This window comes from Gymnoscopelus braueri (assembly GCF_963280865.1).
Source record: "Gymnoscopelus braueri genome assembly, chromosome: 12".
Lineage (NCBI taxonomy): Eukaryota > Metazoa > Chordata > Actinopteri > Myctophiformes > Myctophidae > Gymnoscopelus > Gymnoscopelus braueri.
This window is the reverse complement of record NC_137614.1, coordinates 15,012,889-15,031,532: the sequence shown is the minus strand read 5'-3', so window position 1 is coordinate 15,031,532 and position 18,644 is coordinate 15,012,889. Positions and strand designations below refer to the sequence as shown.

General features: G+C 41.3%; 1 protein-coding gene across 4 annotated transcripts in view; it reads right to left on the bottom strand.

Annotated features, from left to right (window-relative positions):
• cpne5a (copine Va) overlaps positions 1–18,214 on the bottom strand; it is a gene marked incomplete at its 5' end in the record, with an annotated part of 91,920 nt that extends 73,706 nt beyond the window's left edge. For 2 of the 4 annotated variants that reach the window (XM_080444599.1, XM_080444601.1), the window contains one exon: positions 18,090–18,202. In XM_080444599.1, the coding sequence (XP_080300725.1) occupies positions 18,090–18,202 (113 nt within the window). Of the gene's footprint in view, positions 1–18,089 lie in introns of all 4 variants that reach the window. The other 2 variants (XM_080444602.1, XM_080444600.1) reach the window with 2 other exon arrangements.
• Positions 18,215–18,644: the final 430 nt, after the last annotated feature.

Here is an 18,644-nt window from a genome sequence, read left to right as displayed (position 1 = left end):
GTATTCACAATGTCACAGGATTCAATCCACTGATATATGTCATCCTCTCTCTTTCCCATCTATTCTCGCTGGCTTGACAGTATACTGTGTCATAAATCAGAGATCGCATTTTAAAATGAATCTTTCGAAGTAGTGCCACGTATGCACTGTGGGTGCCGTCAGGCATCTCTAAAGTTTCAGAAGGAGTGACATTAAAGATGATTGCTTCAGCAACCTCATTAGCATATCAGCATAAACCAAAACCTGGTAAATTTGTTCCCCATTTGATTTCCTGTTCTGAACAATGTCAATAAATAAATCACATACAGAACACAACAATCCTCATTCCCTTAGGGAATGATTTCCATGAATATATATGAGACTCCAAGTGTCTCATATAAACCCAAGTAAGAATCCATCACTCATGTAGCAATACACAATGTCCAATGTCGTCCTATGTGGGATGTGAGTAGGGGGTCTGAGATGCAGCTTAATTTGGGTTACGGCATTTAGCCCAGGGCTGACCTGACTGTAGCGGAACATTGTCACTGTAATTATCACTTAACAACAAATGCATCCTGAATAACTGTCTCCTCTTATCCACCTTACGTTGTGGCATCCATTACCCTCAGCCAATTAACTTGTCCATCACCTTCCCCATACTTTATCTTCGCACGACACAACACAGAATGTACTGTGAATATGTGCCATAGTATTTTACCACATCTGAGGGTGCCACGTTGTGGCTGTGAATCTCAGTTTGATCAGACTGAACACATACTGTACCCACGAGTGATCCAGTATTATTGATTAGAGGTTTAATCGATAGCACTGCTACACTGTAACATATACAGTAGGCGCCAAACTACATAAATAAGAGCCTTGTCTGGAGCCTGTCTCCTGTTTCATTAGTGTGAGGCAGCTTGATGTAGGACATGACGCTAACATGACGCAGGGACTTAACGCCAGTCCAGCCCTTGATGCTGAGTGCCAAGCAATTGGGTAACAAAGTTTTATAGTCTTTGGTATGACCTCCCAATCTCATGGCACTCTAACCACAAGGCCACTGAGCGAAACTACATGCCTGCCTTGCTAATAATAGGGAACCATGCTACAGTATGCTGTGTAGCACAGGGTCTTTTCAAGGGCACACTGTCAACCTCATAGACAAAAAGACAATCAATCTGCTATCCCTGAAATGACTCTCAGTCATTTGACTCATTTCAAACAAGATTTCAAACTTTTCTTTTTTCCTTTTTTCATGCAAGAACAATGGCTTCTAGTATAGCAAGCTAACTTTTCAGGAAGAGAAAGCGTGTTGTTTATATTAGCCTGGAATCCTCATCGATGGTGTCACAGTCACTGGTAGGCAGGTTTCTGAACTGTTCACAGACCACCAATGAGACAGAGTGAGTAGATGGAAATTGTACCATCTTACAATGAGCATTAGTGAGGACCAATTATATGAAGTTAAAGTTGAAAATGGGAGTGTTTATAAAGTGCTCCTTTAACGTGACAATGTTTTTATTTATTTTTCATCATTGAATAAATCTAATTAATATAGTTGTTTGCATACATTTTTGGGTTTGGCTGGAAAATTACAATTTTACATAATTTGGAAGTACCTCATGGAACACAAACTCATTTTCTGAACCGTGGAGATATTTTAGCAACTCCTTGGTCCATGTGACTTGTTATTAATCTACAACATGTTGGATTCTTTTTTTAATCCTGTGGTGCTTTTCAGTGAAGAAACCTTGAATATGGCAGACCACCTCAGTATTGTCTGATCAGTATGGTGTTATTGGTTCTTAAAATAATCGGTGAAATGCAAGCTCAAATGGCAAGGCTGTAAATATGTGTTCATATGTTCATTCATCCATTCATCCATTTGTAACTTGGAGAAGACTCTTACGGGTCCATTTGGTTACATATCGTACACATACTGTACTTACTACTGTAAGTTACTTGTTCTCTACTGGTCTCTAGTCTACATTGTTCACTATGCACACACTATATTTATGTGACCATTTACCTTGTTGTTTAGTGACAAGAGGTTATGTTCCTCTTCTTACTTAGATTTTGCAAAAAAAAATGCTTAAATTATATTTCGGCACACATAGTTAAAGTTAAACCCTAGCATCCCTATTTCGGGGCTAACATTCAGTCAAAATAGTCTACAAGCGTATAACGCTTGTAGATCAGCTATTTTTGCCGAAGATATTTAGTGTAGAGTAAAAACAGGAGAGGACCTAGTATAGAGCCCTTGGGAATCCGGTCAACTTAGTATAGGGTTTAAGTGGTTAATACTTTCCAGTGTAGGTGAATGCCAGGAGCAGAGAGAGAAAGATGGGATACACTTTTGAGCTTACTTGCAACTATATATTCTCTATTTATGTTCTGACCCATGACTTACTCTTCCACTCCGACTATGGACTACCATTCCCCTCACACACAACGGGGCTAGAAAGGTTGCGGGGAGTAGGAAATTCTAATACGCCTTTAAGGAGCATCACAGGAGGCATTGGGGTCAGAAGGCCAAGCTGGAGAGATGTACTCTACAGTACTTTGGTCTACTTCCAACATGTTTACAATCCCAGAACTTACTTTTGTTTAAATTGATCAACTCAAGACATTTCTAAAAGCAGCCAGCCCTGCTAGAAGCCCCTAGAGGCCATGCTGCTCCTTAGACCCAACTAGAAAATGTGGCCGCCAAATGGGGTCAATACAAATTTGAAGGGTTATTCCTGCAGTTTGCCTATTAGTTTATGAGATATACTGTGTGCAAAGTTGACATTTTGGCCAGACAGTGGCACTACAGTAAATCATCATCCTCCAGGGAGCATGAATGTGCTTAACAAGTGTCCTGGCAATCCACCCATTCGATTTTGAGATACCTTATGTGTGCAAGTGGATATTCTGTGCAATTGAACATTTTGAGGAAAGGCCATGTAATCCTCCATGTAACATGAAGGTGCACACAGCAAATGCCACGACATATCAGCGAGTAGTTTAAGATTAGCGTTAGGACGGACGGGCCGATTTAAGTTGATCTACAAGCTCACAACGCATTGTGGATGATATACTTGTGAGCTTGTAGATCTGATATTTGTGTACAACAGAAGCATTAAATAATAGCCATCCTTAGAACCCTGCTGCTTGCATGGCTAAAAATTATGACAAATTTAAAAAGAGCTGATGAAATGACCCACCCTGCATACCAGCGTAGGTAACAATCCCTATCTGAATGATATCGTCTATCTGTGAAACACCACAGGTGGTGACGGGAGATAATGCAGAAGGATGTAGCTTTTGTCTCAATCTCACGACCTCTCATCCAATCAAGCTCATGTCACGCAATCTGGCCCCGTTATTAGTGACAGACCCATCTGCTGACCTTCACCATGATGGCGCCAGGTGTCTTTTTCTCCTCCATCTGTTTAATTATTCCGTTTCTGTTCACCCTGGGATCTCTCTAGGCCTACATACCTGCAGCAGAGCTCTCCCTGGGTGGCCGTCTTTATAAAGCAGTGACAGAATCCAAGTGATCAAACCGCTCCCACTGTTGGTCGAGCAAATAACAATGCACACACACACACACACACACACCCATTCACACAGAGCTATCCTAAGGGAGTCGCAGCATATATTATATGCTACGACTCCCTGAGGCTATAACTCCACAATGTGGCTGTGTGTGACTAATGTTTGGACTGGGAATAATATCACTGCTAATTGCACACTTTGACAGCTCAGGGTTTGTGTGGAGATGGGCTTCTGTGAGGAGCTGGGGGAGATGTGCACACTGCAACGGTTACTACCCAGATGGAGTACTTTCCACTTCACCTGGTGGGTGAATTCACGCCTATTTGGCTTCATCCCGCTCTCTGAAAACACCCAAACTGTAGATATACAATATTCACAAGTACAGTAGGCTACGTCACGTGTGTATACAGTACACCTACTGTACACACACACACACCCACCCACCCACCCACCCACCCACACACACACACACACACACACACACACACACACACACACACACACACACACACACACCCCCACACACACACACACACACACACACACACAGTACCATAACCACACAGGCTAAAACTATTTTACTACCAACCACAAAATCAAGCACGGTTAGGATCTTGTACACTCATATCATCTCTGTCGGGTGGAAACCTCATATGTCCAACACTGTTACTTTTCAGATTACAAATTCAAAAGTAGCAAAAGTAGCAGGTTTACAAGCTCAGTGGATCTGCTACTTTTAATGCTTTTGTGTGACGCTGTAGTATGATCAAGTGCGTTCATTTTACGAAAAAACACAAAAAGTTAGAATATGGAGATAAGGGACCAGTCGAAATTTACAGAAGGGGGGGCATGGAGGGTCATGCCTTTCTAATTTTGGTCCAAGGGAGGGTCAGCTAATTTTACTTTGAATCCAAGGGAGGGTCATGCAATTTTTAATTGATAAAATAGTCCGTTTTTATTATACCTTTTTAGTACAGCAGAACAGTGGTCAATGACTCCTCTCCATTTCAAAGGATACAAAGAATTCAAATCAAGTAACACCTTGTCTATTTAGAATCAATGATGGTCGTTAACAAGCCATCAACGCACAGCGAGTGTGAACGACCCAGTCAAATCTATTCAGCGTCTTAACAATGGTGGTTGAACAATTAAGCAAAACTTCAACAGGCGTTATTGGAGAGATGCATTATAAATAGGCCTACTATAACTGGATATCATAATCATTTGAAGTAATTCTGTGCATGTGATTAATGTGGATCTATATGGACAGTTGTGTATAGATGCCTAGCTCCACAAGTAAAACCAGAAGCATCAGGCCATAATTGATAGCCTAATTTGTTTTATGTAGGCAACAGTGTAGTTGTAGTCACTGTAGTTGATAATTAAAAGGGCAGAGTGACAAAAGTTTTAAACTACTGGTTACCAAATATTCAACTTTCTTCAATCTGACCAGGATTCAATGGGTTTCCCACATGTAAGATGAGAACACTATCCATTCTGCTACCACTACTACAGATACACTGTGCATTTAGCAAGACTGAATGAGGCGCAGTTTATGGAGCTAGTTCAGGCCAGGCAACTCAAGGGATTGGGGCAACCGATCAGGTGACTAGGTCACATGCTCTTTCCTCCTGATCGGGTGGTTATAGGTACTGTGCTGTTACCTGCTCACTCTGGCTGCCCTGTCTTGCTGAGCCGACGTGCGTCGTTACTGCTGCTGCTGCTGCTGCTGCTTGCTGAGATCTGCTACCGCTGCTCGCTGCTTACCTGCTGCTGCCCATGAAAGTCATGGATGGATATTGCGTTGCTGCCATTGTCCATGCTGCGCCAATCATAGCTACTCAGCTGTGTGCTACTGGTTCTAAACGTGGTGTTACTTTCTTTACTTAAGTAAAAAATTAAATGAAATTATGGAACAAATCGCTTGCTAAAACGCTCAGCTCAAAAGCATAGCGTTCGTCATTGATCGATCTCAGTATGGTCAACTAGAGAGTGTAGAAATAGAGTAACGACACGCTTGATCCCGCCGCAAACGGGCTCCTTGGGCTTTAGTTCCAAACATTGGGACTGCCTCATTGAGATAGACGGAGCATTTCCGCATTCCATTCTTAAAATGGGAGTCGACGCTAATGTCAGAACTCTCTTTATGGCACTGGGTTAACGGTAGTTCACCAACAGTGTTGCTTAAATTGCTATGTTTCTTATCGTAAGTAACGATGGGCTCGGGGTTCTGTTATGGTCCCCAGTTTAGTGTGTATTTGTTCAAAGTAGTTCACTTTATCTCAAGATTTGGGTTTCTAGACCTGGCTGCTTGCTTCTCTCTCAAGAGATGGCAACACCAATCTGTCGATCACAGAGAAATGGATGGCGTTCGCGGTGCAGGGAGGGAGAGAGAGAGAGAGAGGGAGGGAGATAGAAAAGGCATGGCGTCACTTTTGTGAGTTGCTTTGCTTGTTCTCATCGAAAATGATTTACCATTAATCTATAGGATGTTCTGTTTCGGCGCTGGGCTGGAATGAATGAACTATTACGTTATGGGATAAAAGGGTAAGCTTTGTTCCGTATTCAGCTGTCTACTCTATGATTGGTTGATTTTCTAGTGTAAACTGGGAATTGTAGTCTCTATATTTATCATTTTATGTAGTCTGCGTGGTAAAATACATTTCAATCAGGCTGAATGGCATAAGATGGTAAGTAATTATAGTAAGCCACAGCAATTAAAGTATTATATTTATAAAATTATTAATGTTATGAACTTACTTGCGACTTGCAAATGTGAGTAAAACAGCAATAATGCATGCAAGTATCACAGTGTAGGATTAATAAATGTGCAAGTCTAGTTGGTGTTAAATATTATAGGTTACGGGTTGTTCGGATTCCAATCATCATTTAGCAGTATTTTAATCAGAAGGCTGCGAGTATGTTGTAAGGGACCAGTCGAAATTTACATAAGGGGGGGCATGGAGGAAAATAGGGGAGGGTCATGCCTTTCTAATTTTGGTCCAAGGGAGGGTCAGCTAATTTTACTTTGAATCCAAGGGAGGGTCATGCAATTTTGAATTGATAAAATAGTCCGTTTTTTATATACCTTTTTAGTACAGCAGAACAGTGGTCAATGAACCCTCTCCATTTCAAAGGATACAAAGAATTCAAATCAAGTAACACCTTGTCTATTTAGAATCAATGACGGTCGTTAACAAGCCATCAACGCACAGCGAGTGTGAACGACCCAGTCAAATCTATTCAGCGTCTTAACGATGGTGGTTGAACAATTAAGCAAAACTTCAACAGGCGTTATTGGAGAGATGCATTATAAATAGGCCTACTATAACTGGATATTCATAATCATTTGAAGTAATTCTGTGCATGTGATTAATGTGGATCTATATGGACAGTTGTGTATAGATGCCTAGCTCCACAAGTAAAACCAGAAGCATCAGGCCATAATTGATAGCCTAATTTGTTTTATGTAGGCAACAGTGTAGTTGTAGTCACTGTAGTTGATAATTAAAAGGGCAGAGTGACAAAAGTTTTAAACTACTGGTTACCAAATATTCAACTTTCTTCAATCTGACCAGGATTCAATGGGTTTCCCACATGTAAGATGAGAACACTATCCATTCTGCTACCACTACTACAGATACACTGTGCATTTAGCAAGACTGACTACACTACAGCAATGTTCTAATCAATGTGGAAAGCAAAACATTGGACATATCAGTTTTAAATGTCATGTTGTATTTGATGGGGAGGGTTAGGGGTGTCAAGAATTTCACAATACGATACATGATGTTGGGCATGATATCGATATGATATATTATTAATGTTCTTTTCTCATGTATCATCAACATTGGCCATCATCTTATAAATAACGTTATAAAGCAAGTTAGAAACAATTACAAAGTGCTTTGTACACACAAATAAATAAATTTGTGCAAGCTTAATGGAGAAGTGAAGTTCTCACTAACTATAAACCCATTGTTTCAGAGGACAGATAGACACTAATATAACAAATATAATATAATATAAGACTGCATAACTATAAATTCCACAAACCTCATATTTTTGTCATCTGGACTTTACCAACCAAGTGCAGCCTAGTTATTTCCAACAGCTAAAAAAAATCTATAATACCAGATACAGTATAATACTGTGTAAACAATCTTAGATTAGATGTAGGCCTATTTGAGAGTGCAGATGCATGTCACATTAACGAGCGTCAACGAGCATCAGCTGACACACAACACCTCCCCTCTGCAGTGCTTTAAACTGAAAGTGACTGGAGTCTGTTTCATTTATCTCCAAAATACCTTGAATATGATGGAGGACATGATTAATAATTACTATGATTATGATAAGCTTTACATTTCATATCATACAGTAAAAACTCCTAACTTTCACTGGCAAAAAAAAAGAAAGTGTTTTTTTTTTATTAAAAAAACAATTAAAAAAATATTACGATACAGTATGACATCATGACAATACCTATCATCACATTTTAATACCACGATAGGCTATATCGTGACACAATATATCGTGACACTTCTAGGCGGGGAGGGTTACTTTTTTTTTTGTAATCACTTGGGGAGGGTCATTGATTTTTTTTTTTGTCAAAGGGAGGGTCATGGCATTTTAGATCAGGGCACATACATTTTCTCCAGGGGTACCCTTCTTTAAAAATCGACCTGTCCCTAAGAGGTTTCTGCCCGACAGCAACGATATATGTTTGGCATTCATATGAGGTCAGAGGGGGAGGAGAGAGCAGCGAGCATGCACAACATGAAGGAAAGAGAGTAAAGTGTGTAATTGGTGTTGGCATGGCATGTGGAGCCTTGTAGGTGAGAGGAATGAAGAAGTGTGAGGTAAATTGTAATGAGCATGAACTCATAGAGACTACAACTGTAACCACAATTTAGGCATTTAGCAGACGCTCTTATTCAGAGTGACTTACAAGTGGAATAATAACCATTCCAGTGTACAGCCAACCCTGGAGCACTATACTGTTAACCAATTAAAGCCCCATATACAAAAATAGCTGATCTACAAACTCACAACCAGACCATTTTCCTGTTATTCTTATTTTTGGTTTGTTTACATTTTACCGGAGTGAAGCCTTATTCTTTGTACGATGGATAGCAAAGATTGCCGATCTCCAAGCTCACATTGCGTTGTTTTGCGGTTTCCCCCGTATTACCTGTTTACACGGAGACGTGAGGCGGAGCGTTTTGAAAGATTTGCACCCTGGAAGGGTGTTTCAGTCAAAACGGAAGGCACATCTGATGTTTTTTTCCCCCGTCGTCTAAGCGGGGCCTAAGTGTCTTTCATGGCCACAGTATAAGGTATCCCATGGATTGTATCTGACAGAAACAATTCCTGACTCTGATCTTCAGCTACGACAGTAAGCTGACAATGAGACCTTCAGTGTACATGTGTGTACTGTAACATGGTTAAAAATATTCCCTGAGCAAAACTCAACCTGTCAATCATAACGCACAGTCCTTCCCACCCACAACTGTCACATTCCTGAAACCCAAACATGCCGTCATGATTATAGGTCCGATATCCTGCTACACACAAATCCAATGCCATATTTAACTGCCCCTGTATGGTGAAGTAACATCTTGAAACAAGAGAACGCATGGATTTGTCCAAACCATACTGATCTTGCAATCTTCATTGTTAAGATGTTAGTCTGGCAATCAACCACTGAGAATCAACTGTGCCCAGCTTTTGGTAGCCACACCAATCAGTGAATTATGGGGAGGGTTTTAGATGATGACAACACAAGCAGCTCTGCATTTTAAATTTCCAAAATGGCTGTACTTGAAGAGGTTAGCATCGATGCTGCTATAGAATTCATTAAAACGTTTATTGAAGGTCTTTCTCAAGGGAGACAATGTTTTTGCTCTTCCACTGACTGGGTTCATTAAAAGTTTGATTTACTAACTAGCTCCTCTGCTTGTACATTTGTGGCTCTGATTGGTTAAACGCTGAGCCAATCACCCACTATATTACGAGGCAGAAATTTGTGGTACCTTTACCAGGTTAATTGTTGGCTCCTTCAATCACTGAAGTCAATGCATGTGACATGCAGCACATGTCAACAGCCCACTGACATGACTGCGCCACTTTGCCGCCCCCTTGGCTGCTTTACATCCCAAATGAGAATGTATTAATAACACTGGCACCACCACAGGCCACATCTCTCTCATCCAAATATAATATTTCACAGTTTAAGGGGTTCATGCATAATTATTCGCTTCATTGAGGACTCGCCTGGTGCGATCCTAACATCCCCAAAATTGGAAAGGAACTACTCACACACACACACACACACACACACACACACACACACACACACACACACACACACACACACACACACACACACACACACACACACACAAATAAAAAACGGATGTGCCACATCACACACTCCCGGGAGATAAAAGCTGTGAGCCTGCCTGGGGTCAGTCTTAACTCAGAACATGGGTATGAGAAGAATGGGGCTTAGTAGAACATTTTCAAATTGAAATCTCACTATCTTACACAGAGAGATCTTCAATTAATATTTTATGCACAATGCAAACCAGTTCCGTTCAAACTTGCTTCCTCCCAGCACAAAAACACAAAGACAGTCAAGAAACCAGGTCACAGGAATTGGAGTAGTAAAACATGAGATACATTGTGGCGCTAAACACACCTAACTAGACACAACTTGTCGTAATGTTACTGACAATACAGACAAATAAATACCAGGTTGGTTAACCAGATGGAATTGTAATTCCTTTGCTCCAATTTTTGTTTTGACATATAAAGCTACAGCACAACATGTCTAATCACCGCCATGCTTTCATTACGACTCCCCCCGCCTGCTATATTGATTGACACGCGACATGATTCCAGATTGGCCCGAGAGAGTAGCAATCAGGAGCCTTGTGTGAAGGGATGTGCAAGAAACCTCCCCTGCAACCATTTGTCACAGAATACTGGACGTGATGTGACCTATGTGATCTTGGCTGTGTGTTGCATCAGGTAATGAATGCCCAGGGACTAAAGCATTTCCCAGTTGAGTTAAACCGTCAAGCCATGGAATCCATTGATCGGTGCAGTGCTACTCTAACCAATCTGTCACACCAAATGAATGGGACCGCCGAGCTCAGAGGCAATGGTGGAAAACAATGGAGGATGGGACAGCATTAGCATCTAACATAATAGAAATAGGGAGTAAACAATAAGCAATGTCTTCACATTGCTCTAATGGTGTCCAGGCAATGGGAAATGTCTAAACTTGGGTTGTCAGATGGGATACAGAGCACAGTGTAGAGGGGGAGAATTTGTCAGCAAATGCATTACAAAACTCTAGTTTGCTTTTGATCTGCTTCAAAAGAAATACTTTATCTTTGATTTTCAGTAGTCTGCCCTGTTTCCAAATGTAAATTACTTGCTTTCACTGTCAAGTCAGAAATAATTCAACGTTATAACTTCTCCTCCCTTGTGACATCACATGCCATTGACGCTGTGTTGTGTTGAGTGAGTCTATCAATAAAAATCTATTTTTGCTCTGTGGTCACAGAGGTAGACCAGTTTGGTTTCTGCCACTATAGATATACATATGATGACTTAAGCTCTGGGCTTGGCTCTTCATGAGAAACAAAAACAATTAAGAAAATAATTTAATCACAGTATTATGATACAAGCATCAGCCGTCCTGGGGCTTTGTCGTATTTGTCACTGTGAATTTTCAACCACTGATTATCAATGACAGAAACAGTCTTTCTCAGTGGCTATTTGGACCAAGAGAATTCCCAGTTTCCCTCAAGTCATTTCACATGGGAACAGTAAGACAGGCTGGTACGCCGAGATATAAAAAGGGCATCATCTGAAATCCAGCTGGATTCACAGTTACTACTTTGCGCCTCGTTTTGGCATGATCCAGCTTATGAAATATTCAGAACAGCTACTCAACTATCAACCACTGAAAATACTCATTACTGCCACTTTAGCCGTGGCCATTGAACCTTTAAATGAATCCATAACCACTTTCCAGTCTTAACCCACTGAGCTGTATTCAATGAACATATTTCTGAGAAGGAACACAGGGCTAGAAACCACTCGGGTTACAAGCTGGCACCTTAACACTGCTGTGAGTTGACATGCACCATGCAGCCTTCTCTGATGGGAAGCACACGTTCTGAGGCTCAGCTCACCGGCTGACCCGTGATCCCAACCAATCATACTCACAGAGCAGAAACAATGTGCTATCACAGAGATATGCACTTGTTGTTTTGATACAGAGTTGCCTGTATCGTCGGTCCCTCGTGTTTGTAGAGAGGCTTTCTGCAATAACAGCGCCGGGTTATGAGAACGCCTGTAGGGGTGCATGCTGCAATTCAATTCCACGTACACCGCAATCTCAGAGCTCTCAGCCTTACTAAATCAATTACACAGGGCTGTGATGTTGGTGCCTCTCACCCACATTAACAGTGTCTCTGATCATTACAATGGGACGGACCAAACAGAACCCTAGGGCAGTAGTTCACAAGCATTTTCATGTCAAGGATCCCCAAAATGATGATGTATTTGTATTTAATTATGTATTTGGCCACAAACCCCCATCTGAAAATATTTCATGCCAGGGGCAGGGACCTCCATAAGAGAAGATATGTGTTCAAATTCAAATGTTTCCAATTTTTTAAGTATAACATAGGGTTAAAGTGGTTAAACGGTTCCTCATTTTGCTGGGGAGTGGAGACCACCTGGATGTCCCTCAACGGGGCTTGCTGTGTGTGTGTGTGTGTGTGTGTGTGTGTGTGTGTGTGTGTGTGTGTGTGTGTGTGTGTGTGTGTGTGTGTGTGTGTGTGTGTATATGTGTATGTGTATGTGTATGTGTATGTGTGTGTGTGTGTGTGTGTGTGTGTGTGTGTGTGTGTGTGTGTGTGTGTGTGTGTGTGTGTGTGTGTGTGTGTGTGTGTGTGTGTGTGTGTGTGCATGTCTCAAAATAAATTTCATGCATATTTAGTCCAGTTCAGCTGGTGAGCTGTCTAATCATTTATTTTTCGAGGCATCCTCTGGGATTTGAGCAAGCAATCTCCAGGAAGCCCAAAAGATCCTCGAGATGACGCATCTTGGATCGGGCATTATTATTTCAAGGACGGGAGAAAACAAGAATTCATGTTTCTAGAGAATATTAAACTGTATCCTAAAGCAAGGCTTTGTTTTGGGAGAAATTAATGGAAGGGTCTGCACAGCAATACAGCCTGAGGGCATCAACCAACAACAACCAAGAACCCTTCCTGGTCTACTGTAAAGAAACAACAACAAAGCACCCTGCCTCTACTGTATGGAAAAAACAACAACAGCAACAACCACCAAGCACCCTCCCTCATGTACTGTATGGAAACAACAACCTCACAATGTTGTGAGCTTGTAGATCTGCTATTTTATTTTTAAGACCGGGATGCTAGGGTTTTTTTTGTGATTGAGGCTGCACCATAAAAAAAATATTCAGACCATTTTTGGTTCCTCATAGAATAATTTCTCTACATAACATGCTATTTAAATAACATACTTCTGTTGACAAGCAAGTATACATTTAGTATACATTTATCTAAATAATGTACATAGCATCTGTGGACAATGCTACATTTGAATAACAGATGGGCAACAAGTACAGCTGCAAAACAATATAAACACACATACACACACTTGTGTGCACATGCACACACACGCACACACACTAGTGTTTTGTTAAGTCCCCTATGTTGGGTGCTTTGTTGTTAAGGGGCGGCATTGGGAACCGGAAGGTTCCTAGTTCAACTCCCCCAGAGTAAGTGTCGACGTGTCCCTGAGCAATACACTGAACCCCTTTTTTAAAAGTTTTTTTTGGGGTCTTTTATGACTTTATTGACAGGACAGTAGGCTGACAGGAAATGGGGAGAGAGATGGGGATTGGGGAGTGACATGCTGCGAAGGCCGTCTGGATCTGGATCGCTACGCTGAGCCTAGGTGCCTGGACCGCTACGCCAGCAGTCCAGGCCGTGAAGTGGTTTTTAACCATGTGAAAAACTTTGGGGTATTTTTTACCTTTCCATGCTGCACAAACTGGTCTTGAAACAGCACCTTAAGAACTATCTATCTGCTGCTACATTTTTAAACCCTGCCTCATGGCAGCACCTTCATATGATGCTAATGTTTCTAAAATAACATGCACGTACCTTCATATGATGCTAATGTTTCTAAAAGAACATGCACGTACCTTCATATGATGCTAATGTTTCTAAAAGAACATGTACACCCGTTATATATATGCTAATGTTTCTAAAAGAACATGTACACCCCGTTATATATATGCTAATGTTTGTAAAAGAACAAGTACACACCTTCATATGATGCTAATGTTTCTAAAAGAACATGTACACACCTTCATATGATGCTAATGTTTCTAAAATAACCTGTACACACCTAGCCTGACACCAATGAAGGTGTGTACTAGCCTGGTAAACCCTCCCTCCGGAAGGAGGGAGGGTCGCCCATTCTGCAATAGTGGCTGTGGGCTGGAGTTGGGCGGGAGTAATACCGTTGACTGACAACCCCTTCAGCCAATGATCGTTTTTCCCCTTCAGCCAATTGCAGTGCATTTTTACCACCTCCGCGACTAATGTGACGCAACGGGACTTTTGAGATGGCCATGCCCAAAATAGGTTGCCTTATTCGGATACATGCGTGTCACTGCCCGCCCCTGCCGGTTCTCTGAATTTTTATTTTTAAATAGGCTCTGTCATGATTAATTGACCACATATATGAAGTTAAACAACTAAATTCTATCCAAACGATATCTTATAAGTAAATTCCGTGCCTCAAAAAAGAAGTTTGAGAGTTCTAAAAGTTCTAAAACAGCGGAGAAAACTGCCCACAGAAACAATGGCTGCCGTTCGTGTTTGGTCGGCTGCACTTAGGCTGCACTCGGGTCCATTCGGGCTCACTCGAACTCGCCACCTGATTGGCCAACTTTTGCTGTCAATCACAGAACGATGAGCGACGACGCTGATAGGCTCGGTTTTTTGGTAATGCGCTAGAAACGCCCATACAAGCCTTCAGGCCAGACTCACTCCTGGAATCAAATAGAAATTAGATTTCCGGAGGGAGGGTTTACCAGGCTAGTACACACCTTCATTGGATGCTAATGTTCTAAACATTAACATATACACCTGCACATGCACATATACATACCCATCGGTATGTATATGTAACGCCCGGGATTCAAACAGAGGTCTTCCGCGTGGAAAGCCAACATCTTAAGCACTAGTCTAAAGGGGACAGCCAACATCTTAAAGGGGTACACCATGCATTAAAAAAAATAATTTAATATTTAATATCATATTGTGTATGTCCCTAAAATGTTTTTCAGAAGGTATGAGCCTAAATCAAGCCTCAGATATACTCATTCCAACCTACTTCTCTCTGGCTTATAAAGCACTTTCACCTGCAATACCACATTGTCCTTAATTGGCACACGTGGCGCTATTGAGACAGTTTGTATGCATGTTATCTCCTGGTTCTGTATGGATAAAGTTAAAATAATAAAATAAAATAAAATAAACATATATATATATTATTATTTTTGCTTTGTAGGTGCTTTGTAGGTATCGCATGTGACGTCACAGGCGGGGGCAAATCAGTTGGCCTGTTTTGAGACCAATTTATATAAAACCCCAGATATGCTGTGAAAGCCTGAGGGCTCAAACTTGGGTATTTTTTGGGATAGAAGAGAGGTAGGGGAGACCAAAAACACACAAAAAAAAAGGAAAAGTGAAAATTCATGGTGTAGCTCCTTTAACCACTAGTCTAAAGGGGACATCTCTCCTAATAGCTGAGGGAGATATTAGGCTTTTGGTCATCAGGCAGAGGCTCTGAGCCACGACTGCTATACACTCACCCCCCCTTTTGACTTCCCCCACTGGGAAACCCCATCCTCATCACGGCACCATTGAAACGTCCGGGAATCAAACCCGGGTCTCCCGCGTGGAAAGCCAACATCTTAACCACTAGCCTAAAGGGGGAATTCCCCCTTGGTCGGGGGAGATATTATAAGGCTTCTCATCATGCAGAGGCTCTGAGCCATTACTGCTTAGATACTGTACATATTTTTTGTTTGATTTTCCCTCTCATTCTACTTCTACTCTGTCCTCTCTCTTCTCACGGAATACTACAAAATGGTGGAGAGTGCACGAAAACAACGTTTACAACTGTAAACCTCTGATATCACAAAAAATCGGATTCTGATTCATGTTGCACAAACCATCGACCTGTTAATGAATTCATCGTAAAACATACCATAATGAGAAGCAAACAGGGACGCACAATAGTCCCCATTGTGATGATGCACGTTCCAATGTTTTTCACAAACGAACTATAGGCCTATTACAATACAATAACAGACAATTAACAGATTAGACTCACGCTGTACCAATCTCATTACTTCGCTCTCTTGAATGTTTCTATACCAGCAACTGCTGTGATTTTTTTTATGTGACAGATGAGTTCATTGCACTTTTTGGAAATGGTTTTGAAGACTGGCTTGTTCTAAATATGTGTTTATTATGAAGCATCATTCATATATTACAGTATTTTTTTTAACAGGGCTTCCAAAACCACATGCTTCTTATTTTAAAAGAAAAGAAGAAAAATTGACCAATCAAAGACATGATTGGTAGGCTACAATTCTCTTGAGGGGCCTAGCACACTGACCCCTGGAGAGAATTGAATGAGCGTTTATTTCTAGAAAGATTCAGATAGGAGAGGAGAGCTGAAGTGGAGAGGTATGGGGAGCACATGCAAGTGGCTGATAAATGTCTCCATATGACAAACGGTATATTATATTGATTCCTGATAACCTCACAATCACAGTACTGAAACCAACATTCATCATTGGCAACACAAGGGAAAACTGTAGATTGGAAGATATTGTTCAAAATGACAAATGATGTATATTCTACAATTGAGACTACCAGCATACAGCTTTTCTTTCTTTTCAAAATGACCAAACACAATGCTCACAATCAATGTTCACAATTAAAATAACAATAAAGAAAGGAAAACAAAAAAAGCAAGTGACAAAATCCCCCATGCCACTTAAGCAGCCCACCACCATCATCCCCGCCACCCACCCTCCCCAGACACCAGACCATAGCCTACCCCACATTGGTGATATTAAGGCATTATGAGGTTCACAGAAACCAAATTTCACATCTTGACTCCTTCACTCCATCAATATCTAATTCTCACCCACTGTATGATTAACATTTTAAACTCAGTGAATTATCTCTTTTTTCTTTTTTTTTACATGAGTCGTCATTTCCCCAGAAGCACCTGGCTTTTTAAATTATTATTATTATTTATATAAAAGCTAGTGTTTAGTAATTATGACAATCATTCAATCTGCAACCAATTCTCTGGTTTGACTGCAACCAGCGGCCAGCACGCCCCACCCTAACTCGGCATGGCACTTGCCTTATTTTCCATCATCGTCTTTAGTGTTTCTATGTTAACTTTCAGTGAAGGGTTCAATATATGTGGCACATTTGTCTCAAGGGAGCTTCTCACATGCGCCAACAAACTCTCCAACGGTCGATATCAGCCGAGGCACACACACGCACACTCCCAACGGTTGGCCGCATGCAAGAACACATAAAAAATATATATATATATATATATATATATATATATATATATATATATATATATATATATTTTTTTTTTTTTTTTTTTTTTTTAAAGACCGCATGCAAGAGCAAACAGCCAGATCATTTAAACCCCTTACCATAACAACTTAATTGCAACTTTAAGAGTTTAAAATAATGGCGTAAAAGTTTGATGCCACTATAGGCTACTTGGCTTGCTGACACGTCACATTAGACAGTGGGCAGTGGGACATTAAAAATCGTGGGGATGGGTGGATGTTTGGAACTGCCATGAATATTTTGTGCACGCTTTGGTATGGCCATTTACCGTATAGGCTACTAACTGCACCAGTTTTCCTCTATATGATGCTTATATCAGTGGTTCTCAACCTGTGAGTCGGCACGGCCAGGGGGGTCCCAAATGATTTTTTTGGGGGGGGGTCCCCAGATGACAGTGAAGTGACAATTTAAGACTTTTAAGACCTTTTTAATACCTACAAAAAAAGACCATTGCTGCATCAAAAGTAACAATCTATACTATAAAAACTGGTCAAACATTGGCCAAATGATATAAAAAAGAGGCAACAATTGTGAAAATAGCAGATCTACAAGCTCACAATGACTCAAGGCATTGTGAGCTTGTAGATCTGCTATTTTCACAATATTTATCTGTGGAACCAAGTCAAGCAAAATTGAATGCCTCAACTCCGACATTTCCGTGTTTGTCAGGGTGAGGGGTCCCCATGCAGTTCAAATATGATGGTTTTAGGGGGTCGCAGGCTTAAAAGGTTGAGAACCACTGGCTTATAATAGTCAAGGCATCCAAAGCGCACGGACCATTCCCAAATTCTTTGGCGCACAATCGGCAGCGCACTTACTCACCTACAAGAGACGGTGATCTCCACTTTGGTGGCCGGGATGCTACCTGTGATCGGGTCGAAGTCACAGACGGTCGCCATGGCCTCCACCTTGTCCATAACGTCTCCCTCCATCATCCGTGCGGGAGACCCGGGCCAGCTCCCCGGTTCACACAGCCTGGCCACGAGGAGTGCGTCCCTAAATGTCACTCCCGGTCCCTCCGCAAAACAGTGGATGAGGGATGTCCAGTCTCTTAACTCTCCATTGGAAGTAGAAAGTTTACTGGAAATGATGCTCACTCACTTACTTTGACCAGACAGTGGAATGATGATAACCAAGCACTGGCATGAACTTCACTTTAGTCTCTACATGCAAGGAATGAGCTGTTCTACTGGCGACGGGGCGTTTGAAAAGTAAGAGCTGCAAACTCCTCCCACTGCGAGTGTGTATAGAGACTGCATTCTTCTGCATGCAGTTTATTGCGACTGCTGTTCAATGCAGATTATGGGGATGTTTGGCTACAGATTGGCAGGCTATATGAATTGGTTTGTGAGGGGTATTAACAATAACTGAAACATG